This window comes from Channa argus, chromosome 18 (assembly GCF_033026475.1).
Source record: "Channa argus isolate prfri chromosome 18, Channa argus male v1.0, whole genome shotgun sequence".
In the NCBI taxonomy this organism is placed as follows: domain Eukaryota; kingdom Metazoa; phylum Chordata; class Actinopteri; order Anabantiformes; family Channidae; genus Channa; species Channa argus.
The window spans coordinates 3,195,150-3,219,546 of record NC_090214.1 but is presented as its reverse complement, the minus strand read 5'-3'; the positions used below and the strand labels follow the sequence as shown (position 1 = coordinate 3,219,546).

The 24,397-nt window shown below is 41.1% G+C and overlaps 1 protein-coding gene across 6 annotated transcripts in view; it reads right to left on the bottom strand.

The window, feature by feature from the left end:
• adamts6 (ADAM metallopeptidase with thrombospondin type 1 motif, 6) overlaps positions 1-24,397 on the bottom strand; it is a 67,534-nt gene that overhangs the window by 10,672 nt on the left and 32,465 nt on the right. For 3 of the 6 annotated variants that reach the window (XM_067484152.1, XM_067484153.1, XM_067484151.1), the window contains exons 13-21: positions 24,078-24,223; positions 21,961-22,024; positions 17,749-17,851; positions 15,705-15,838; positions 9,642-9,765; positions 8,828-8,908; positions 6,066-6,229; positions 2,356-2,494; positions 860-989 (exon numbers count right to left, since the gene is read on the bottom strand). In XM_067484152.1, coding sequence (XP_067340253.1) covers positions 860-989; positions 2,356-2,494; positions 6,066-6,229; positions 8,828-8,908; positions 9,642-9,765; positions 15,705-15,838; positions 17,749-17,851; positions 21,961-22,024; positions 24,078-24,223 — 1,085 coding nt within the window. Of the gene's footprint in view, positions 1-453; positions 521-849; positions 990-2,355; positions 2,495-6,065; positions 6,230-8,827; positions 8,909-9,641; positions 9,766-15,704; positions 15,839-17,748; positions 17,852-21,960; positions 22,025-24,077; positions 24,224-24,397 lie in introns of all 6 variants that reach the window. The other 3 variants (XM_067484154.1, XM_067484156.1, XM_067484155.1) reach the window with 3 other exon arrangements.

Genomic DNA, 24,397 nt, shown 5'->3' with positions numbered 1-24,397 from the left:
GAGAGAAAAACAGAAGGTGATGGAGAGGCATGATTAACCCTTTGTCCCAGTGCTGTTCGCCACGGAACGGAAAGCCCATCACATGTAAACTATGTACTAAAGGTCTAATTACCAGAGCAACACAGTCAGTACAGTGGAACCTATGGTCTCAATTTAACAGGACAAAGAGTTTGCCATCTTGCAAAGGTGCATAGAGGTTAGTGAGGTTGGAGTTTGCTGTGGGAACAGGTCTGTGGCGTAATATGCAAAATACCCTTTTCTGGCCTGTACCAGGCTTTTCATAACTAAATCACATCTGTGCAACAGACACAGCCCTACTTTTAGGGGTCGCCACACTGTTTGCATTCGTACCATGTGAAAGAATGCAAAGCGCTGTCCAAATGATGAGAAATGTTCCTTTAAAGTGTGTGATTTGCAACATGATGAAATAGCATTTTGTCATCTTGCACCTACCCTAAGCATTTATGTCACTTTGCAAATGCAAAAACTATATGGGTTAAGCGAAACTAAAGAGCAGGCCCTGGGGAGAAAAAAGGAAGAGAGAAGCAGATTTTTCAGTAAACATAAAGATTAATTTGATCTTTTTATGTCACTTACGAAGCAAAAGGGCCAAATATTCTATATTTTAACTAGGAAATGTTGAATTTTGTGCTTTTGTCTGAATTAAAGTTTTTTTATACACCCTTCAAAACAAAAAACAACCTGTTGTCAACATGGTTGGAAAAACCATGTGATCTGAATAAGTCACTTGGGCCCAGGGAACTAGTGAATTGACTAACGGGCTATTTGAAGCAGTTTCCCACTCTTAGTAAAGCAAACAGTCGACCAGTGGATCAATAAGCAACGTACTGTTACATACTCTGGCAGACACGGCTCAGTGTTGCAATCTCTCTGGTTTTCTGGAGGTTTGCTGTCTGGGTCACAGTAGCTGTTTTGGACCACTGAGTTGTCGTCGAGCCTTTTACACAGCACCTCCTGTTTCTGGGAACCTGCAGGGGGGGAAAAGGATGATTGATAAGGCAGCACAGTGCTCAGCTGATCCTGCACATTTAAACCCTTTTCAGAAACATGGAAGCCAGTGTCTTTCTTGTTGAGTACTGCTTTTGAACAGAGATGGTATCGATTTCAGTCTGTAGTAAATCCAGGCATAAATTCCTGATTCTTTGCAGGATAGCTTGGCAAATCACTTTTACAGAGCACGGAGCTCTTCTTGTGGAGAAAGCAAGGGCTGGTGTGTGCGTGTCTACACCAACCCAGAATAGTCGGTTTGTACCCTCATGGGACGTTTCCCACAGCAGACTTGTCGCCCGGCAAATGAAATGACATATGGATGTGTGCATGTGGCTACAGAAAATCCCCCCTTATGTGCTTGAAGTGAAATACAGCGTGGAGGACCATGAGGTATAAGAGTTTTATTTCTAAGGTTGTCAAAAGGTGTTTTTCATGGCTTTTATGACTGTGCTGATATATTAAACAACACTCCATGATTAGCTGACCTGGCTATGATTAAATAACATTTTACTGATTTAAAGCTTTGTGGGCTCAGAGACACACCGTAGACACAAATTAGATCATTTGGATCAACAGTGTAAAGGCATGTTTATGACACAGGAAGGCCCCGTGTGCCTTCTCGTTTAAGGAATACCTTCTGGACTTGGAAATCCTTCCTCAGAAAAACCCACATGCTTATTCAGTCATGCTTTTACAAAATATTACAAACCTGTCCAGGCCGTTCTTGACAACTGGGAAGAAACACTATTTACTGTTACATGAAACCCATTGATTTTGGGCTAAAAGGTTTGGTTTAGCCATTTATGAGGCCACGGTCAACATTTCAGTGCGGTTTCTGATTCTGAATGTTTAACTCTGTAGGGCAAGCATATGTGTGCAGTGCTGGTAAACCAGAAGCTATGCAGAGCAGCTCATTCACAGAAATTATACCATATTCATTACTCTGGCTAAAATATGGAAAATATACATATTGAATTTATTAGAGGGGATAATTCTCTGGGCTATAAAGTAATGATTTTGGAAATCTCAAATTATGATACTGGGTTTCCACACACCGTTCCTCGGCATTTGTGGAATTATTGGTTGGGGAAGATTTACAGAATGACACACATGCACACATAAGATATGAAGTATTAAATACTTGAGAAGGTTAGAAATATTCAAAGAGAATTTAAACACCACAATGCGTTGAGTGCTCTTTTTTTAAAAGGCAAAATACAGACGGTTGACACCAAGACAGTATTTTTTCGTTCAGTGAGCCCCAATTGGAGGTTCATTCGTACTTAACAAGTCCCAAGTTTAAACACACAATGATCGCTTGCAAGGCTTTTGATGCTCACTTACCTCCAGCACAGGTAGCTGAGCATTCAGACCAGGGGAGGTGGTGCCAGGAGAATCCCACTTCATTGTCGCCACTTCCTGTGCGCTGGATGGGCACGTTGAACGTGTAGCTTATCCCCAGGTTGTTTTCTTGGAGGAGGACCTGCAGAAAAAGCAGCAAATAACAGTTTGAGCAAGGAAACATTAGTGGAATGTCAACGTTCAATAATATAACAACTCAGAAAAAGTACTTTTATACAATGCTATGGAGGAGGCAGCTCTCAGCATCATCAGAAGCTGTAAAAAGTATTTGTACTATTTGCATCCACCTGAAAAATCTCTAGTTGTGTTTTGTTCCCCATCGGCTCCTCAGGTATAAATCTACACTAAGTGCCCCACTGTTTGTCTCCCTGAATTTGGGTTTTTTGCTTTTTTGGTGCCAGGCAGTCAGATCGTAGCTGTAAACAGAAAAAGTGCAGTTTTGGACTACGAGCTAAGAGATGCTAAAACTTCACCAGCATCAGGTGCTAATTTTCTGTGGGCTTCTCACCTTTTTCACATTACGGTCACTTGATCCACTGTTAACATTCAAGGGTTGTTCCTAGCAGCTGTTAATGCAGTTTGAAAAGTCCAGATCAGTGAGGCTATAGTGGGTTTATATTAGTCTGCTGAATGCAGAAACTGGGGAAGTCAGGCAAGCCACAAAGAAATGGCTGGTGGTCGAGTGGCCACTTGATTGTCTATTCCAGTGGTGCTGTGTGGTCTGGTATTTTCAGCATTCATGTCAAGGCAGAAACCACTGTGTGTTAAGCGCGAAAAAGCTTCATTGCCTCACCTCAACACACAAACATTTCATGAAAGTCATATATATATAGATAGATATAGAAAGATAAAAGTTCTTTCATGCCAACATATTTATGGTGCCTTGCATGCCTGTGGAAACTCCCATACAATAACATACAAAAACACACAAAGTTATGTCTTTGTACTGAGCCAAAACATTTTTTTCCAAATCACCTTTATTTATATAGCGCCAATTCACAGCAAACCCATCTCAAGGCACTTTACAGAATAAAGTCAAGACTACAAAGATGTATAGAGAGAACCCAACAATCCCCCCTTGGACAAGCTCTAGGCAACAGTGGAGAGGAAAAACTCCCTTTACCAGAAGAAACCTCCAGCAGAACCAGGCTCAGGGTGGGCACTGGAAGCTGGTTCCACAAGAGAGGAGCTTGATAGCTAAAGGTCTGCCTCCCATTCTACTTTTGGAAACTTCTGGGAACCACAAGTAGGCCTGCATTCTGAGATTGAAGTGGTCTACTGGGATGATATGGAACTATGAGATCTTTTATATATGATGTATCTTGACAGTTTAGAGCTTCATATGCAACAAGCAGGGTTTTAAATTCTATTCTAGATTTAATGGGAAGCTAATGGAGAGAAGCTAGTTGGGTTTTGATTATTAGTAGGCTTTTTATGTAGTTACTGGGGCATCCTGAAAGTAGGGAATTACAGTAGTGCAACCTAGAAGTGACAAATGCATGGAATAGTTTTTTGAATCACTTTGAGACAGGATGCTCCTAATTTTGGCAATGTTCCATAGAGGAAGAATGCTGTTCTAGAGATTTGTCTTATATGTGACGTGAGTTAAAGGACAAATCCTGGTCAAAAATAACTCCAAGGTTCATTGCAGTAGTACTGGAGGCCAGACTCATGCCATCTTCTTTGGGCAACAATGTTGCCTAAAGGAGATATAAATAAAAAGTAATGGTTCTAACACAGAGCCTTGTGGAACTCCATAGCTAACCTTGTGTGCATGGATTCATTAACATGATGAAATTGAAATCTGATAGATACGATTTAATCCAACCTAGTGCAGTTCCATTAATCCCAGTTTCAAATTCCAGTCTCTGTATTAAAATGTTTTGATCAATGGTGTTGAATGCAGCACTAAGCTCTAACAGAACAAAGTCTAGAGACTAGCCCGTTATCTGAAGCAATGATAAGATCGTTGGGGACCTTTAACAATGCGGTTTCTCTATGAACTCTAATTCCTGACAATGAGTGGGTTTATTTACATTTTGGGAAAAGCCAGTTGAATCTAATAATGAATTAATTACAGTGTTGAGGCATTTATTGTCAGCATCATCATGGCTGTTAAAGTAACCCACTAATCTGTACTAAGCACTAAATCAGATTATTTAAATTACATTTATGATCACTTTATTCATTTAACAGATTTAGACGAGATCGACCTGATATTTAATAAGCCACATTTAATAGTTTTTGGATTCTGTTGTGGGGAGTAGTCTTAACTTTCATTAGGTTATCATGATTAACTCCTTGGTTCATTTTTGGATTATGTAATTTAGTTTGTTGGGGACCAGACAGACAGTCTCTAGGTATTTGGGAATTGTGGGGGGATGGTGACTGTAAGGACACTGCAGAGAGGCGTGTGGGACTGGATCTCTGCATTCTAGGCTCAACTCTGGATTGTCATACTTTCGGTTGTCTAATGAAACCAGCCATAATTCTGGACAACAGAGCTGCATGGATGCCGAATGGATGCCGTCTCTCCTAATCCACCAAGGTTTTCCCCAAAAACCAATTATCTATGTACCCCACGTCATTTGCTGGACACCACCTAGACAGCCAGCGGTTTTTCCATAACTACTTATAAATTGTTTAACCCCAAACAACTGGCTGAAGGTCAACTAAGTTTATCACTCAGATGCCATGTGAAAATGGACTGAGACAGACCAGCAGCACACAGAACTGGACAGGGCTACCAAAAACATGTCTCCATAGAGTTTCAAACTGATACAAGTAATTTCAGGTTAACATTGTCCTGCAAATACAATGTTACTGTACATGAGTTGTAGAGTGTGGACATGAAAAACTCAACAACAGCCAAGGATGTACTGTAAATTGCAAAATATCTGGTTCTTGATTAATGTAAAAAAATAAAATAAAATCTTGCCTGGAAGGAAATACATTTTTGCCACTTGTGTTAAAAATTTCATCCTTTTGGTCAGTAGCCAGAGCTCATGACCATAGGTGAGGGTTGGATCACTGTACACTTACTGGTAAACTGAGAGCTTTGCCTTCTGGCTCAGCTCCCTCTTCACAGCAACATTCCACTACAAAACAATTGCATTCGACACATTTATTAGTCCTCCTGGATACATTCAGTGTGTGTCTGCCTAAATACGGACATCAGTGACTAAATATGTTGTGAACATCTCATAAATTAACGTTTTGTTCCCAATAAAGTGCTTTGGTGATGGCTGAGGCTCATGTGCTACTGTAGAATTTAGAATCAGCAAACCGATGAGAAGTTGAGATCATTCAAACTTGTGTTTACATCACACGGATCCATGTGATTCAACCATGGATCCTGAGGAAGATTGAGATAATCAAAAGAAATCTAAATGGAATTTACAGGTGGGGGCGGCTGTAGGTCAGCTGGTAAGGCAGTTGTCCACGGGCCAAAGGCTTCGGCTCCCGGTCCCTTCTGGCTAAATGTTGAAGTTTCCTTGACCAAGACTGCGAACCCCAAGTTTTTCCTTGTGGACATTGGACATTGGTGTGTGTGTGTGTAAGAAGCAACTTTGTAATGTTCTTTAGAGAAAAGTACTTTTTCTTTAATTGTGACGCAACAATCTTTGGTGGTTCGATACATTGAACAGGTTTTTTTTTATACTGACAGCTGTACAACAACAAAACCAAGTTACCATGACGACCAGGTTTTCAGTGGTAGCTCCGAGTGCCTCCAGAGACTCAGGTTCATCAGTAGGCCTCTTGTAGTGGAAGGCCGTCCCGGCAATGTCAAACTTCCTTGGCCAGTCGATGGTCCACGCTCCGTTGATGTAATAATAATCAATTTCTGATTTCAAAGCTAGATAATCACAAAAACAAGAAATACTTTTAGAAAGCTAAAATCAAAAGCAGACCCAGAATGGTAGCCGTCATGGCAGGTGGCGACAATCATTTGGCGTTATCTCATCGTCGTTTTTGGCCTCCCCAGTGTCCCTGACAACTTTCTAGCTCTGGACAGACTGAGCGGAAGCATGCACACACACGTCTGTGCACACTGCAAATGAAGACATTCACGTGCACAGACATGTATAAACTGTATGTCTAATTTAGGAAGAGAAAGAAAACACACCTCAGGTGAAAGCCTGGACAAACCTCATGAATAACACTCTGTCTGGTTGTCAAAACAAAAGTTGGTCTCCAAGCACAACAGATCTGAAAATGTCCACTTTTTCCTGCATTGAAATGGGGCCAAACGGAGGAGAAACAATCCAACTGCTTGCTAGTCTGTCTCTTTGGTTTGTGCTCTGCAGATTCCCCACTGCAGCATTTACGTAGATTAGATGAACGATAGTTTATTCCTCTTTAAAATCACAATGCCTATTCAATAAAGTCATTTTCAGCACATCTGGCACTGATTGTGCGCATTGCTATTTTGTTTGGACACTGCCATCTTCAGAAGTACTCTGCGCCTCAGTTTTAGCTTTAATAAAACTTGCTGATCGGACAATGATGCAGTACAACAAACAAAGATTGTCTTCATCACTGTACCTAGAGATTACAATTTTAACAAACAGCATCTATCCCACACAATGGCCAAACCTGCACTGTTTAAACTGTGATATATAGACATCATATCCCCCATAATCCGGGTGGACCAGGCAGCTGTCACCACGATCCTATAAATCTAATACCACTCTCCAGTTCAAAGTGTAAGTTAAGTCCTCCATCAACACTACCCACTATAAATTCAACACTCTGTCACATGTCCTCTTGTTAATGAAAAGACACAGAACTTTCCTAATTGAATCCAGTTGTTTGATTGTTTTGGTTCTGCCGGTGTTTTGCCAGATCGTTTTTGTTTAGTCTGGAACAGAACAGATAAGGCTGGTGCCAAGACAACTTTGCAAAGATTCAAGGATTTTTTTTTAAAAGACTATTTTATGGCAAATATTAGGCAATAGATCAAATAAGGGTATCTTCTAATTTTGTCTCGACAAAGACCAAGTGAAATAACTGGAAATGTGGTCGACAAAGAACTCGAGAGATAATATGAAACAGCTTGATGTTGCATATCAGAATTTCATCACACTGTAATGAATTACAGGGTCCACCACGACCGATGGATTGATAGTGGAAAACACTAAGCATCTCCAGCCTTGTCTCTGAAAGTTTGTACGTTAGTGTATTGACTAGACAGTTGTGTTTTGAGCTAAATGCTAACTTTAGCATCCTAAAATGCTCAGCTTCAATGCTAACACTGATATTTAACAGGTAATATTTACCTTGTTCCCTCTCTTAATTTAAAAGTCAGAGAAATGACCAAAGTCATTAAGTTTCATATTCTGGAGAACTTAATAGCTCCACAAATGTGTTTACCAGTCCAACTGTAACACTGGATGACTACGGTTTTCTATCTTTATTTATGGCACTAGATGAAAGGCAACCAAAGTCAGGAACCATCCTCCATGTCATGTCAATATTCATGGGATATTTTTCGACCAAATAACGCGTTAATTTCACTAGATGAAGATCAGTATTTAAAATATGTCGGAGTACTCCACAAAACTTTATTCACCATACATTTTCTGCACACACTAAAAAACGCTAAACTACATTTGAGGCAGTACTCATTCCAGGCACGGATGCCTTCAAATGCTTAACAAAGGTTGTCCTCCCTCCCCAATGCCCGACTGGCCTGCCCTCAAATTGCCGCTGCAACGTTCGTCCTGCGATGTGACGTTTTGTGTTAAATATTTAAAAAAAAATAACAAAAAAAAACTCACGACGTCATAGCACTGCAGTTCCATGCTTGGGAATGTTTTAATGATCCCACTAGATGCATAACGTGCCATAGTTCAAGTAAACTGTGCCCAAGCCAACCTCTTAGAACAGATCAGACACGGTACGCTGAACCATCCTCCAGCATGCTATGGAGAAACAAACAAAGTCAAACAAACTGGACACCGGGGACCAAACGTACTCAGGCACAGTAGGGACCATGTGTTGTGAGTACTCTTATGTGAAACGGATTTCCTTTGAGATAGACACTACTCTGCAACTGGCTGTGAGGAAAATTAGAGCAATATAGCACTAAAAGGAACATCAAGTCTTTAGGATATATTTTCTGGGGGCCACGAGCGTCCTAACTAATAAGTTGACACACACCCTAAAACCACAAACATCCACTTACTGGTCACAGGATCATATAATATGTTATTAAAATATTTCACAACAAAAGTTTGAACCTGCGGGTGTTTCTAGATTAGAGGATCAAAGTCCATTGGCTCCTTCCCCTGAATGTCTGTACAGAATTCCATGTGAATCCTTCCAGTAAATATTTCAGCCTGGACCAAAGAGCTCAACAAGCAAAGAACACCAATTGCTAACTAATAAAAAGAAAGCTTACATACATGCGTATTGCTCAAATTATTAATATGACTTAAATCATTTCACTTACCAATGTAATTCTTGGAGATGGTGATTTCTTTTATCTTGATGTGAACTGATCCTTTTGGGATATGAACCACCTCCATGTAGCCTGGAAGACACGGACAGGCATAATTAAGGTGGTATTTCTCCTACTGACCCCTTGCCACAACTCTCCTTTCTATGTGACATATTTTAAAACAGAGAGAAGACAGCAAGTTAAATATCATAGTACTGCAGGTGAAACCACATATGGTATAGAATAAATTCCAAATCACCCAAAAAGGCAAAGCAGAAGAACAAAACAACCTCCTCTTTTTTTTATTAGACGCACACAGTATTTTTAGATGGTTTACTAGACATACCATAGAAGGAGAAATATGTTTTCTCTCCCGCTCCTCACCTCTATAGATGACCTGGGGCTGCATCCAAGCATTATATGGGAAATATTACACATCATTTCTTGATCAATACTCTGACAACACAATCCTGAACACCCCAAACACATGCTTTGTTGGTCTGTGACAGCAGCAAAACAATCCACCTTTCCATGAAAGACTATCTTCTTGATTTCAGGGATGTGTTGGATTTCGGACTAAAGCTGCTTTGCCAGAAGGGACTGTGAGTTATTTTGTTTTCTTCACGCTCATCTCTGGTGACTTTATGCTGGTCACGTGTTCCTCAAACCCAAACAACCTTTCTCTGCATCTCCTTTTCACAGTGAGTGAATCAAGGAAGCCTGAAAGCTGCTGTTACAACATATCAGTGGAGATCCAACAGAGACATGGGGTGACAGAATGTCTAAGCCTCTTGTCCTAAATGGCTGGAGTGAGACATGTTTTTACCTCCTCTGGGTAGAGACTCATTGAAGAGTCCTTCTGTGGCCTCACAGGTGCTGCCGTCCCCTCCACACACACGGCACCGATCTTCTTTTGCATCAGAGCCCAAGATCTTGTCACAACCCACATGCTTGAGAAAGAGAGTAACCACTGTTTTAATTAAAGAGTGAAAAATAGAATCAGGATTTAAGTCATTCACATTGTCCTATGAGAGGACAGTTTCTTACAACTCTGCTGAGGAGCTATTTCAGAGCACAGGCTTGTGGCATTTAAAAAAATAGTTCCACACTTTCTCTTTCTGTAATTATTTCGGTATATTAAGGAGCCAGGAGAGGTGACGGTGAGAGGAGGGATGATAGAAAAAGGTTTGATTAACAAAAAGGCAAACAATTAGAAATTCACTCCAAGAGGAAGACAAGGAAAACACACGTACTAACAACTGACTGTCTGAACAACCAAAAAAGTTAATTAATAAACAGTAACATCCAGGACTGAATGATAAACTTAAAAGTGCCAAAAAAATAAACAGTATAACCTAATAAACTCGTACAGTGGTCAACAGACAGGGACATGAACAATTCAATCGAATGCCTCACGAAAACTGACATCCAGGAACAAACTAACCCAAATGTCTAAACTGAAAGCGACTAACGGTGTCAAACAGTGAACCTAACTAACGGCTGAACAGAAACACACACGGGACCAAAAAGTCCCACAAGAAAAAGGGGGATTAAACTAAAGAGGGACAAATGAAGGACCAAACCTCAGACAAACACAAGCGTCCACACAAGACGAGCGACGTTGGATGGCAGAGTGTCTGCTTGGCGGTGAACGGAGTGAACCAAACACGACGCGCTGGCGGGGAACTCGCGGGAGAGCTGGGTTTCTGTACCGAAAAGACCCGACACGGGACGTGGGGCTGCTACGAGCAAAAAATGCCTGTGACAGAACGCGGAGAAAGGAAAACAAACAACATTCCTGGGTAATGACGCGTTAACGGCGTGCGTATTGCGTCACTTCCGGTTCTTGCGCACTCTCGGGTTTCTGCAGGAGGACTGTTTGCCGATCAACTGCAGCTCTTATTTTTCTTCAATGGGTGATTTTTCTACACAAGAGTTGCTGCTTGACACGTGACGTACGCGTGTATTACACAAGCACCAGCTCTTCTAACACATAACCCGCTAACGTTATCTCATTCCGAAGTTTACCTCTCTTAGCCTCGCTAGCTTAGCAGTGGCTTCTCTGTCTCTCCTCCTGTCACTTGATTAGTGGGTCTCATGTCCAGTTTTTCCTCTCCCCCCTTTGTGATTATGGTATATGTAACTATTGGAGGTTATTGGAGAGATGGCATCCACTTATCCAGAAACATGGCTGGTTTTATTAGACAACCTAGAGTTGAGCCTAGGATGCAGAGATCCAGTCCCACACGCCTCTCGGCGGTGTCCTTAACAACCGTCATCCAAACTCCAGATCTCCCAAATACCTATAGAGACTGCGTCTTTTCCCCGACCAACTAAATTACACAAACCAAAAATTACCATAAGAGGAGTTAATCGTAATAACCTAATCAAAGTTAAGACTACTCCTCTTACAGAACAAAACCCCAAAACGTGCCTCAGCACTGCGTCTAATTCATAATTAGATTCAATTGGTTTTTCCTAAAATGTCCAATATCCAATCTCCTCTTTATTTCTAAAATCCTCGAAAAAGTAGTTGCAAAACAGTTATGCGACCACCTGGACAGGATACCGTTGATCCCAGCATTTTACTACAGAGACTGAAACATGAAATTGGGATTAAAGGAACTGCACTATGTTGGATTATATCCTATCTATCAGATTTAATCATGTTAATAAATCCATGCAAACAAGGTTAGCTATGAAGTTCCACAAGTCTCTGTGTTAGGACCGTTACTTTTTCTTTATTCCTCTTTTAGGCAACGTTACTAGAAAACACTCCATAAACTTCCATTGCTATGCTGATGATATCCAGCAATATTTACAGTGTATCTATGGAACCAGGTGAAAAAAATCTGTTAATCAAACTTCAAGCATGCCTACAAGACATAAAGGCCTGGATGTCCCACATTTTTTTACTTCTAAACTCAGACAAAACTGAAGTCCTAGTATTTGGGCCCAACAATCTAAAAAATATGATGTCCCACCGTATTGTTACTCTAGATGGCATAAGTCTGGCCTCCAGCACTACTGCAAGGAACCTTGGAGTCATTATTGACCAGGATTTTCATTTGCCTCACATAAAACAAATCTCTAGAACAGCCTTTCTTCCTCCACGGAACATTGCTAAAATTAGGAGCATCCTGTCTCAAAGTGATGCTGAAAAACTAGTCCATGCATTTGTTACTTCTAGGTTGGACTACTGTAATTCCCTACGTTCAGGATGCCCCAGTAACTCCCTAAAGAGCCTGCAATTAATCCAAAATGCTGCAGCAAGAGTGCTGACTGGAACTAGCAAGAGAGATCATATTTCACCTTCACTAGCTTCTCTCCATTAGCTTCCCATTAAATCTAGAAACGAATTTAAAACCCTGCATATAAAGCTCTAAACTGTCAAGATCCATCATATATAAAAGATCTCATAGTTCCATAACATCCCAGCAGACCACTTTGATCTCAGAATGCAGGCCTACTTGTGGTTTTCCAAAGGTAGAATGGGAGTCAGAGCCTTTAGCTATCAAGCTCCTCTCCTGTGGAACCAGCTCCCAGTTCAGATTCAGGAAGCAGACACCCTCTCTACTTTTAAGTCTTGGCTTAAAACCTTCCTCTTTGATAAAGCCTATTAGTTAGTTATAGTCATGCTGCTATAGGCTTAGGCTGGGGGGTGGGTCCCCCGATGCACCGAGCTCCTTTCCTCCTCTTGTCTGTCTCTCCTCTCCTCTCACCCAACAATTGTCACCACTGTATGACATTATCTTTGTGTGTTCTTTCTCCCATAGCTGTCCTTCTCTGTCCCCCTCTCTCTGTCCCTCTCTGCAGTTGTCTCCGGCTTTGAAGCTGTGTGTCTTCCACCGTGCAGCTACTGGTCCTACCATCCTGCCTGCTGTTTTGTTGTTGCTTTTGTTGCTCTTTTTCTTTTCTCTCTTCACCTTCCACTCACCCCAAACGGTCAAGGCAGATGGCCGTCCACCCTGAGCCTGTGTTTTGCTGGAGGTTTCTTCCGTTAGAGGGAGTTTTTCCCTCTCCACTGTTGCCTAGGGCTTGCTCCAGGGGGGGAATTCTTGGGTTCTCTCTAAACATCTTTATAGTCTTGACTTTATTCTGTAAAGTACCTTGAGATGACTTTGTTGTGAATTGGTGCTATAGAAATAAAGTTAGAAATATATTTTATAGAAATAAAGGAGGGGGAGGGATGGCTGGGCCGAGGGCAGTGTATTAAAATGGGTCTTCTGCTAGATTAAATTGTATTTCATGGTTTTAATATTTGTTTTTTCAATTACCTGTGCAGAAACTTGATACTTTATTCAGTGTTATTCTTTTTGTTGACACATCCCAGAAAGACAAGACTAGGTTTAGTCCAACATAAAGATGATAAGAGTAAAGCTGAACTGTACTAATATTGTAGAATTTGTCCTTCACTTGCTGATTCCCTTTTACCTATAAACACTAAGTCTCAAGCAAATAGATATTTCTGACAGATATCAATCATTATTCCTCACAGATGTACAGTCAGACAGTAGTAATGTTTTGCATCTATTAAATGTCACACACACTAAATGTTGGAAGTTTCTGAAATATTAAACTGCCAAAGAGGAGAGATTAATTAATTAGTCCATCAGCAACAAAAAAGATTTATTATTTTTATTATTTTCAAGCACAATATACCAAAGATGTCATTGGTTTCACTAATATTCTCAGACATAACATTTTGATGGTATCAACTACTGTAAAACATGATGGGAATTTTTTCCTATTTTCTGACATTTTATGGACTTTGGTCCTAGTTGCAGTTTGTAAACTGTGTGATAACAGCTTTATCAACCTAATACACTGTGTGACAATACAACTGGGAGGACTGCCATCATCACCAACACTGGGTTCTTTCTTCTCACTCTCTCTCGCCTCTCTTTCTGTCATCTGTAATCTCTCTCGCTCTCTCTCTCTCTCTCTCTCTCGCTTTGTCTCTCCAGCACATGTGCAACACTTTTGAGTGTTTCTGAACGCTTTCCAAGCAGACAATGTTGCAAAGATTTATCACAGTGTGGTGGAGAACCCACAGGGCCGGCCTCTGAAATGAAACAACATGCTGGATTCCGACTGGAAATAAACCTGCAATGCTCCTTTGGTGGGGAATGTTCCACCTTGGAGTTCTCTTCCCATTAAAGCACACATCATGTTGTGTTTTTATACACATGCACCGACACTGCGTTTCCATGCCAAACAGGAATCAAACTGTACGCTCAGGTGGAAGTCAAAGCAAATGCCTAAAGCATAGATCCAAAAAGTTAATTCAGCTGCATCTCAGAAAATACACAAAAACCCTCATCGGTACTCGTACACTCACAAACTGTACAAAATGATTTATGCTCATGAAAACAAAGACAGCGCTAACTGCCAGATCCTTTCAATAAAATGTTATTTTGCCTCGTTATTTAACCAGCCTTTTCAAATATCTAAAATCATTATTCTATCAAAACAATGATTTTTGTGTTTTGTTTTTCACAAAACAATCCTGGTCGAGGCTGCGGAGCCCTGATAAGAGCAAAAAGGAGCAATTCCAGTCATCTGATTCTAATCACTCAAAGGCCTGATTGTTCTTCGCTGCTGAACAGTGCAGTTTTTTTGGGCTTTGGCAGGCTTGTTTATGCATTTGGTACCTAGCAAACGGCAAACTGCTATCAAAGATGAAAATTCAAGGCATAGAGGCTTTAGCAAACCCTAATGTAGTAATTGTGGTCATGCCTAAAATGTCCAGCAAATATAAGAGTTAAACAGCCACAATATTCAATCACAAGAGGACGATGTCATACTACGTCATCCATAGTGTGGATTATTACATTATTTCAGAGCAAAGAAAAATGCATCTGACATGCATTTCACATGTAAATTGATAAAAATGCTATTAACGTCAGCTCCTGCATCAATAAGTCATATTTATGCTCTGCAATTCTGCCTGATGTGCTTTGATTAGAAATGGCTGGTCACATAGTTCTATTTGAAAATAATTGATTTGTACTAAATGATCTATAACGTGTTTTCACTTTTAATCCTACGCATTAGTGTGTGATTTTAATTTTGTATATTTGACACAAAAGGTTTGTTCTAAACTTTAGAAACCAAAGTAGAATTACTGAGTTTCTAGCCTTTGCTTCACTAGTAACACTGGATGACTTCCCTTTAAAGAACTTGTTATTCCCAGGGGATAAATTGGGTTAGATGATAGCAGAACCAACAGTTTTGCCAAATTAGTTCTTAATTCATTTTCACATGAAACCATATGCAATCATTTCACAAAGGATACTCAGGAGTACACAAGGAAGCTTAAAAGAGGAAGTCAGTCTGTAAACTCTGATTACTACAGTTCAGGTAAATGCCTTTTTTCCTCTTCTATATAAGTTTATGTAAACTGAGGGTCTGTAGACAATGTGTTCTGATGTATTTCTCGTGTTGTATTACTTTGAATAACCACATTGTAGGGCTATATTTCTTATCAATGACACTGCCAGTTATTCATTCTGTTTGTAGAATATCAGATAATTGTGAAAAATCCACTTTTTCCAAAGTTTTTCACTATGTTTTTTCTTTTTTCTTTTTTTTTTTTTTGAGGGGGCAAACAGTCCAAAGCCCCAAATATTCACAAACAAAATTGTTGGCACAAAAGGGAAGCTTAACCTAGAGAACAATTGGTATTTTGGTTAAGAAATATTTCAACAGTGAATGCCTAATCAAAACAGTGGCTGCTTGTTAATTCTTAAATGTCTCAGCTCCGACTAGAACAATGTTATGATACTTGTTAGAACCCAAACGAAGAATAACACAAAAATTCCAAATTTTGGATCATGTGGATTTTGGCCATGAAGACCATATGTGACAAAACCCTGCTTGCACTTACCTTGCACTCTCCATTGATGCAAATATCCAGAGAGTCAGCCTGACACCGGGTGCCATCTATAACGGCAGGAGAGCGCTCGGTGTAGAAGTTATAACCCTCTGCCAAGCAGTTCAGCGCACAGGGCTTAACACCACCTGGGTAACAGAAAACACACAGGCATACGTAGTTCAGCCTGCGCAACATGCCATGAACCCTCACAGTATCTCCCAGGACTTCCAGGCCAGTTCTATGATCCTCCTTTTGACTTGTTGATAATAATAATCATGGATGAAAGTCAGCAGTACCAAATCTAAAGCCCAAACCCTGACGTCACTGTAACACTAACAGAGAAAGCACTTGCTGCCAACAACAATTACATTGACATCTACAGGCAGGTTATCTGCTGTTTTTACATGACAGCTCCCAGCTCCCAGAGCGCTGTGAGTGAGGAGGTGATGGATTTAACAAAACAGACAACTGTGATAAAAGAGGTCTAACCTGAGCTCTTCCATCCTCTGAAGGAAAATAAAAGCTGTGTTTGCATGTTTCAGACTGTAATCACTTTTACTTTGAGCTAGTTGTGCGTTTGGTAAAGTGGATATTTTCCATGATCTGCAGGCATCAAGGGGGAGGACTTACGGGGAGAACGACACGAGGCCTGTACTCCTAAACTCCTGCCAATAACTGCAATCGCACTGTAGCACTTCAACCTATTCTGGCTCAGTCAGATAACTGTTGATCCAAAATAGACTGAAGAGGCGGCTCGTGTTCTTCCTCTGGGAGTTTCTTGACATGATATGTGTTAGGATATGTGTCCAAATTGTAAAGTGTTCCAGGTTGGATGAGCCGCAGATCCAGAAGACTAGAAACACAGCACAGTGTACAAGAATGTGAAGAATTCTCTATCCATGAAAGACACTGCTGGGGTTAACTGAATACACAAGACAGGACGGGCTGTAAACTGCCATTCGTGATGCAAGAAGGATGACGGGAAGGTTTCACAACACGGCCGTTTTTAACGGCCGTATCAAACATTCTAGGCTGGTTGGAAAAGCTCTCTTGAAATGAGTGCAAGTGAAGAATTACAGTCTTTTTACCGCACAAACTAGTTCTCACACAGGGATTATGACTAAACATTTACAAACAAAGAGCAAAGAATGAAACATGGTCAGAATATTTGACCTGACAATGGATCAGGTGGTCCACAAAAACTAGTTTTGACTCTAAATAGATATTAGTTGTTAGCCTACTAAAGTTTTACTATACCAACTTGTAGTTGTTGCGGAACGCGTTCGGCTGTGGCGACCCCTGAAGGGACAAGCCGAAAGCCGGTTGGGTTATACTATAACTATAACCCAAACAAACCAACGCCTGAAACCTTACATTTACCAAGGACTAACAGTTAAGTTTCATCTGTCTAACCAGGGCTTAACGTTAACACTCTCCAAACTGCCAAAAGTGGTTGGATCTCAGCAGTGGCGGGTAACACCGGCACCCCCACTCACTTATCCACTATTTTATAAACGTATTTTCTTAATTGTAGTCTCAAACGTCATCTGATATGAAGTGCGATCAGTACGATAATCATACAATTGATTGAATATTTATCTGTACCTTGAACTCAGGACGGTAGTTGAAATGGACACTTCCTCTGTTCTTTTGTAACTGGACTGTAACTAGATCATTTCCCTTTGTGCGTACGATTTTTGTTAAAGAAAAAACTTCATCTTCATCATCATCTTCTGCCAAAAGCTGCAGGGCTGCAGGTGAGGTGCGTTCAGGGACACTAAAAAGTGCAGGTCATCTGTGCTTCGGCAGAAAGTGGCACTGTGCAAGGTGTTGCACGCAGTTAAGCGACGGTGCTTTAAAGTAAATCAAAATTGTGGCCAGGGAAAATGATTTGGATTGATTTTGTAGAAGGTGCTACAGATTTTGTAAGTTATTACTTTTTACCAGCCCAAAAATTCCATAGGTTTTAAGGTTAAAATTGGAATGTGTCAAGCTACAATGAACACACAAACTTATTAACAGAATCACAACTAGCTGGTGTAACTCCTGAACTCACCACCGGTGTAAGGCTTCCAGTTGTAGTACTTCCCACGGAAAGGCATGTTATCAAAGTCAGCACACTGCTTCTCTCGGAAATCCCGAGACCCTACAGGGCAAGCCTGTAATTAAACAAGTCAACATTAAAGATTATTTTAGAATCTGAGACACTTAAGAGACTTAAGTTATTGCGTCTTTACCATTTTGTTTACAATTTGTAGAGTCAGCTAATTACATAAATCATGTGGGAATTAAACTGAAACCAGTGGATTCCTGAAAGAACACAAACACACATATCCAAAAATCGGTAGCATGCACTGAAATCATCCAAAAGAATTCATGTGATTTCTTTAAAGATTTTTAAGAGGCTAAAACCAGCAAAAATACTATTATGGTCCTTTGAAATCACAGGATGCAGGCTGGCATGTTATTTGAATAAGCACACTTTCTAAAAAAAAAATTTTTTAAATCTAAAAAGTTTTTAATTTGCATAGACAGGAACATTATTAACAATTGGACAAACTACATTTCAGACAGACACAAACATATGTTTCTTGGAATTTCTAATGAGGAACAGTGTGTTTTGTGTTTGGAGGCATTTTGCTTTGTTTTCATGTGTGGATTTATGATGGCTAGTTAATCACTTCTTCGGGTGGGTAATTAGGAACAGGCAGAGGAGCTCGAAAACCCAGCACGGCTCGAGCTGGTACAAACCATGTGCAGGCGCGGATTCTGGATAGACTTATCTGGGATGGCACTGGGATGTTTTTCCACTAAAAAGGGGGTAGAAAAGTGGAAAGAAACACTTTACTGGTGTGAAAAGGTCCTCGGAAACCCCCGAACACTCTCCCCCAGGACAAATAAAAGCTCTGAGGTCAAAGCTGCATTTCAACATGCTGAAAGTGTTCGGTGTTGGAGCAGGCCACGGAGAGGCTTTCACGACCACTCAAGTGTTCCGTTGCCAATATGGCAGCTTCAAACTTGCACATGTAACATGCAAATTGGGTGAGCGACAGAATAATATTATCCCAAGTGTATGTTGAATTGGCAACAAAGGGCCATGTGAGATTTAGACTAGCGCGTGTTGGAAAGAAACAACAAATGTATAATATTGCATTAGGGAGACGGCATTTAAGAAATATTTTTAAATAGAAGATAAGACCGCTGATTATTTTCTGATTAATAGTTCTCAAAAATCATTTTTAAAAAGATCCCGAAAATCATTCCAGTGCTCAAGTGAGCTCTTTAAACCTACAGAGAGAATCAGCAAATCCTCTCATTTCAGCATCTGGTACTTTGGCTGTTTCTCAGTGCAAGTTAAATCTGCCTGTGACATTTTATTCATCCAAAGTCATATAGATTTCCCTCAACCCATTTTTACAAACTCCAGCGATCCTTTCTTTGCTCTAAAGCAAGCTGTTTAAAAGTTATTAATAATTACATTATTCATGACTCCCTAACCTGATTGGCTGCCGGTGTTGGCCTCAACATTACCCCCAGCCAATGGGAACACTCCCTAATTAACATTACATATTCTCTTATGGTGCAGCTGCGCCTACATAAATGCCAACTGCTGGGGATTAGACAGTATTTATACAGCAAACTGGAAACTGGATTTTAATCTTGAATCTAAAGAGAAGGAACTGGTGTTGCCTCACACATTCAGTGCATTTACATGAACTTAAACAACCTGGTTTCCTCTAGAATGCTGATTTCTGATAAGAGGGAAAGCTGGTTAGTGAGATTAGGGTTGGGGACTAGAGAAGCCTGATTTCCGCAGGTAGATTTCTCGCAGATAATGAAAATTTCTCAGCCAGGCTTCAATTCCGCTCTCTCCAACAGCACATGTGCATAACAATAGGCTGCAGAAAAAGAGAGATTATTAACGCTCCGCACATAATCCAATTTCAAATTTAACCAACAGAATTGCCCTGTAGGAGTCAGAACATCAGAAAGCAGCATGTTCTATCACTGTGCAGTTTAAATCTGTGAGCCAGTCTTCCGAAATAAGTCAGAGGTGGAGGAGAAATCAGGTCATTTCCTCTGAGTAACCTGGTTACTTAAGTCCATGTAAATCCAGTCGCTGAGACTTCAACAGGATGTCTCACAACATTAGGATTCTGGTTAACAGTAATTTATTTCCAAACTTAACCAGAGGCAGCTAGCTTAGCTTTAGCACAGGCCTTTTGTAATGGAGAGAATGTTCATAGCTGAGTGTTTCTAGATCCCTTCCAACACTTTTCCTCGCTCCTCACAGAGCTGCAATGCAAACTCAGTCCCGCACAACTTGGTTTACCATCAGCGTAGTTGGGGACAGGGTTTTAACCCCAGTTTTAACACCCCTCCCTCTCCAGGTGGAAAACTGTAAATAACATGGAAACACCGAGGAGACAAACTCCAGGAATTTGACAGTGCGGCACGGCCCCCGGCCATTTACCTTAATCCAGCCCAAAGCTTTTTTTTTTTTTTTCATCATACCACCTTTAAGCAACCAGAATCATCATGTTTGACATTTAATAAATCATAAGTAATTCAAGATTTTGCTGATTTAATGTTTAATTGTCTAACGCCCGGCTGCTGCAGCATGTCCTCACACTCCAGTCTCTAAAGTTAAAAAGGGACCTCCACTGATTTTACGTGTCAACAAGTCAAATGACTTGTTATGAGAAGTATTACACAACCTGTGAAAACTGTTTCATAATGTCTTGTGTGGCCGTAGAGTAGATTTGTCAAGTCTGTGAAGTCTTATGAGTAATCTCATTTTTGGCTGGAAGACAGATTTTTAACAGAAACTCTGCTTTATAAATGCCGTGTGCGGAGATGCGGGTGATTATCAAGTTGCATCACGCCGCACTTATTTATTTTTTTGGTGCATGAACCAAAAAAACAGTAGGGGACTCAAGACACTGCATTGAGTTTGACCTCCGCGCAGTTCACCACTTGGGTCCGGAGTCCGTTATCTCTACCTAGAAATACTCTGGTGTTCCCCCTGATTTTCTGCATGTAACGGCTCGACAACTATTGGGCCGTTTGCCATAAAAGTAACACTATTCATGTCCACCTCACGATAACTGGTTATTGGCTCTTGATCAAATATCTGCAAAGCTATCTGATATTACTTTGTTGTCATTGTGAGCATGCGGATGATTGCTTTCAGCTGTGTTTCGCAGCCTTAAGGCCCGTAGCGAGGTTGTAGACTCTTAGTGTCTCCCACAAGTCCCTCAACTGCAAGTCTGTGTTCAAGCCAAATGACTTTACATCCAATCAGAAGATGCCTCCTTCTTCAGTAGCTCTGGCAGTGGGCATTATGCTAATACAAATATTAACATAAAGGAAGCTGCCAAAGGGCGAGAGCGAGGGCACCATTAATAAATTATATCTCACTACCGACCACTGTGAAATTAGCTGGGATTCTATACATCTAACGGCGCATGTGTGAGTGCGCACACACATTTTCTGCACGAGGTGTGGTCAGTATGATGAAACAGCTGCTAGTGATGTTGTTTGTTTTCCAAAGAAAACACTCAGTGCTCGCTCGCAGCCTGTTATTTTTAAGACTTGCGGTTTAATATCCACAGAGGGCCCTAACAATTTCAATTTTCACCTAGTGAAAAAAGAGGCACCTAGAAATAGTTGAACAGAGATCTCCACTTGCAGCCATGTTAAATATTTGTTTAAAGTGTTGCTCCAGACCTTATAAAAACAGCTCCGTGTGTTGCTTTTTATAAAATACGCTCTGAAACTGTCATCATCGTTGACTCAAGAGAACTGTCACAAACAATACAGGAACTTTAAAGTGACAAATAAGCCTAAAGTAACTAAGGGAATATTAAATCACGGCCTGTGCTTTTTTTTTTGTCATCATGTGTGATCCGTTCCAGGAATAAAACATGTCAGAAAGCTTAAGGACGGTGTGATGCTGCAAGATGATCTCCGTGCTCCTTGTAAAGTCTTTCCTGAGATAACATGTTCTGCAGGAGAATTGCGGCGAAGCAGTCACACAGTAGGTTAGAAGGCCTCAACAGACCAACTCAGTCCCCGTTAAAAACAGGAGCAGGAAACACCATCAAGAGGACAGTTTGGTTTCTAAGTCACTCCAACTTCCCGGTTTCCCTAAGTAACCAGGCTACTCAAGGGCATGTAAAGTGGGCTGGTGGACACGTGCACCCCCTTTCCCATTTGTAGACTTGAAGTAGCTCTAAAAACTAAGGAGTAAAAGGAAAAAACTCACATCCGTGTTACAGGATCTATACCGTTTCCTCTCTCCAAGACAGTACTTGCCGCCTCCAGTCGGCCTGGAAGAAACAAAGAGAATTAAATGAGCAGGGAGGATTCAAAAAAAAAAAAAAAAAAAAAAAAGAGCAGATCTTCAACAACGTATCACATCACAAATTATTCCCAGTGTAGTCTTATGGGTGTAGTGGGTACGTTGGAAGCTTTGGGTGACAAAGAGTCAAGAAAACAGACCTGAAAAAAAAAAAGTCTCTGCCAGAGCACAAAGTGTGTTTGTGTGTCTGCATTCGCTGCTTTGCCAGTGATTCATTCATGAAATCCAAGCTGCTTTAAGAGCTCTTAAGTGTGATGTGACATTTAGATTTGGGAGCGAGAGCCTGTAACCTCAGAGTGCTTCTCCACTCGTTTCGTTTTCCTCGTCTACTCCATCTCTAAAGGGTTAGTTTTTCTTCTCTTATCTTCTCCCTCTCATTCCTCTCATCTTCATTAGCCTCCCTCTCCTCCAGACGCACTCTGTAATGAATGCGTTACAGGCTAGTCTGGCTGTATTTTCTCTGCCTCCCGCCTCCGTGCACCAATGCCTGAGCGGCCACGATCACCTTACACAGGTGTTTCACATTATGCTGGTGCCTTCTCCTCTTCCCTCCTTCCCCCTTCTCTTCCTTCCCTCTTGTTCACCCTGGATCTTTCTCAGGTCTGATGTGTTTGATGTAATATCTAGCTTCCTAAACAAAGGAAAGTCGGGGATTGACGGAGAATAAATGTCAACTGAGGAGATGCAGGTCGCCTCAAAACACAACTACAATCTATGCTTTGATCTGAACTCTGAGGCAACATTCCCGTAAGGCTTGAAGAGAGCAAGGTAATCATGGGTGTTTTGCTTAAATAATAACGTCGACAGAATTACACTGATTCTTTTCCTACCTATATTGTTCGGGAAGAAACCGAAAGTGTTTATGATTCCACAATCAGGAAAACATTAAAGAACTTGGGTGTGCGTGCCAGAGCTGCAGGGAGGAGCCACTGCTCTCCAAAAAGAACCTCGCGGTGCAGCAACAGTTCGCTCAGCACCATGTGGGTGAGACAGAAGGCTGTTGGAACAACGTCCTGTGGACAAATGAGACCGAAGTACACTGCTTTCCTGCATAACGACCTTCTGGCGGTGGCAATAAAAGGACTTGGGCCTGCTTTGTTGTCTCTGCCCCGGGACGGCTTGCTGTCAGGGAAGGAGCCATTAATTCGGATGTGTACAAGCAGACTCTGCATGAAAATGTCAGGGCATCCATCTTTGAACTGAAGCTCGAGAGAAAGTTGATAATACAAGACAACAGCCTAAAACATACACTCACTTAACCAAAGAAAGCGGATGAAACTGAATTGCAAGGGTCAAGGAAACCCACCAACGTCCCTTATGTGACACTGTTCCAGGCCATTCAAATTGGGTTAAATCCCCCCAAGCCAATGTACAGGGCTGATAAAGTAAATGCACTAAATGTATCGTCAGTGCTGCACTAGAGAGTGGGACAGCAAAGCCCATCCAGTACGTTGTCCTCCTTCCTATCTGTTCCTATCAAAAGCCGTGTCTACACGCTTCTCTGTTGGTGGCAGTTTACCTGTTTCAAAAGAAAATACATCACATTTTAGGAGCAAGGACACTTTTACTGGGACATTTGCAAGCAGATCCCGGCGGAGCAAGACACACACACAAACAGTGATGGCATTGTGTATAGATTTTCTATCATTTTATATCACAGGATAATTTCTGTTCCTGTTTGGCTTCATAGATCTGCACCCTGATCCCAAAGGTCAGAAAAGGCTTAGTAGTCAGTTCACAGGTTTGAGTAAAGGCTTTGTAAGTTTTCAAAAAAGAAAAAGTTCTAGTGAGAAAAATACTTCAAAGTAAGCTTTAAAGGACAAGCCGTTAATGTTTTTCCAACAGAAGGAGACATTACTGTGTAAATGTTTCCCTTCTGAGACGGTCTAATTATCTCCACACACACACACACACACACACACACACACACACACACACACACACACACACACACACACACACCTGTAGCCAGGACCTGGATGTGTGTGTTCAGCTTGCTGTGGCTTACTTTGCCTACTTACGCTGGGCTGTCACAGTGCCTCATGGAGGACGATACACCACCCCCACAGGTCCTGCTGCACTCCCCCCACGTGGACCAGGGCCCCCAGTCTCCGTCCAGGCTCTGAGACCAGGTACCGAATGCGACACAGTCCCCCTGATAGCACCACTGGCCGGGGAGGAGCAGAAAAAGAGAGACACGCATTTTAGTAAAACATTAAAATAATTACGCAAACCTGCAACTTAATACAACACAGAATAATTCTGCGTCAGTTTTACAGCTTTTACAACAATTATCAATTATTGCATATGAATGTAGAGCAATGTAAACTAAAAATAACTT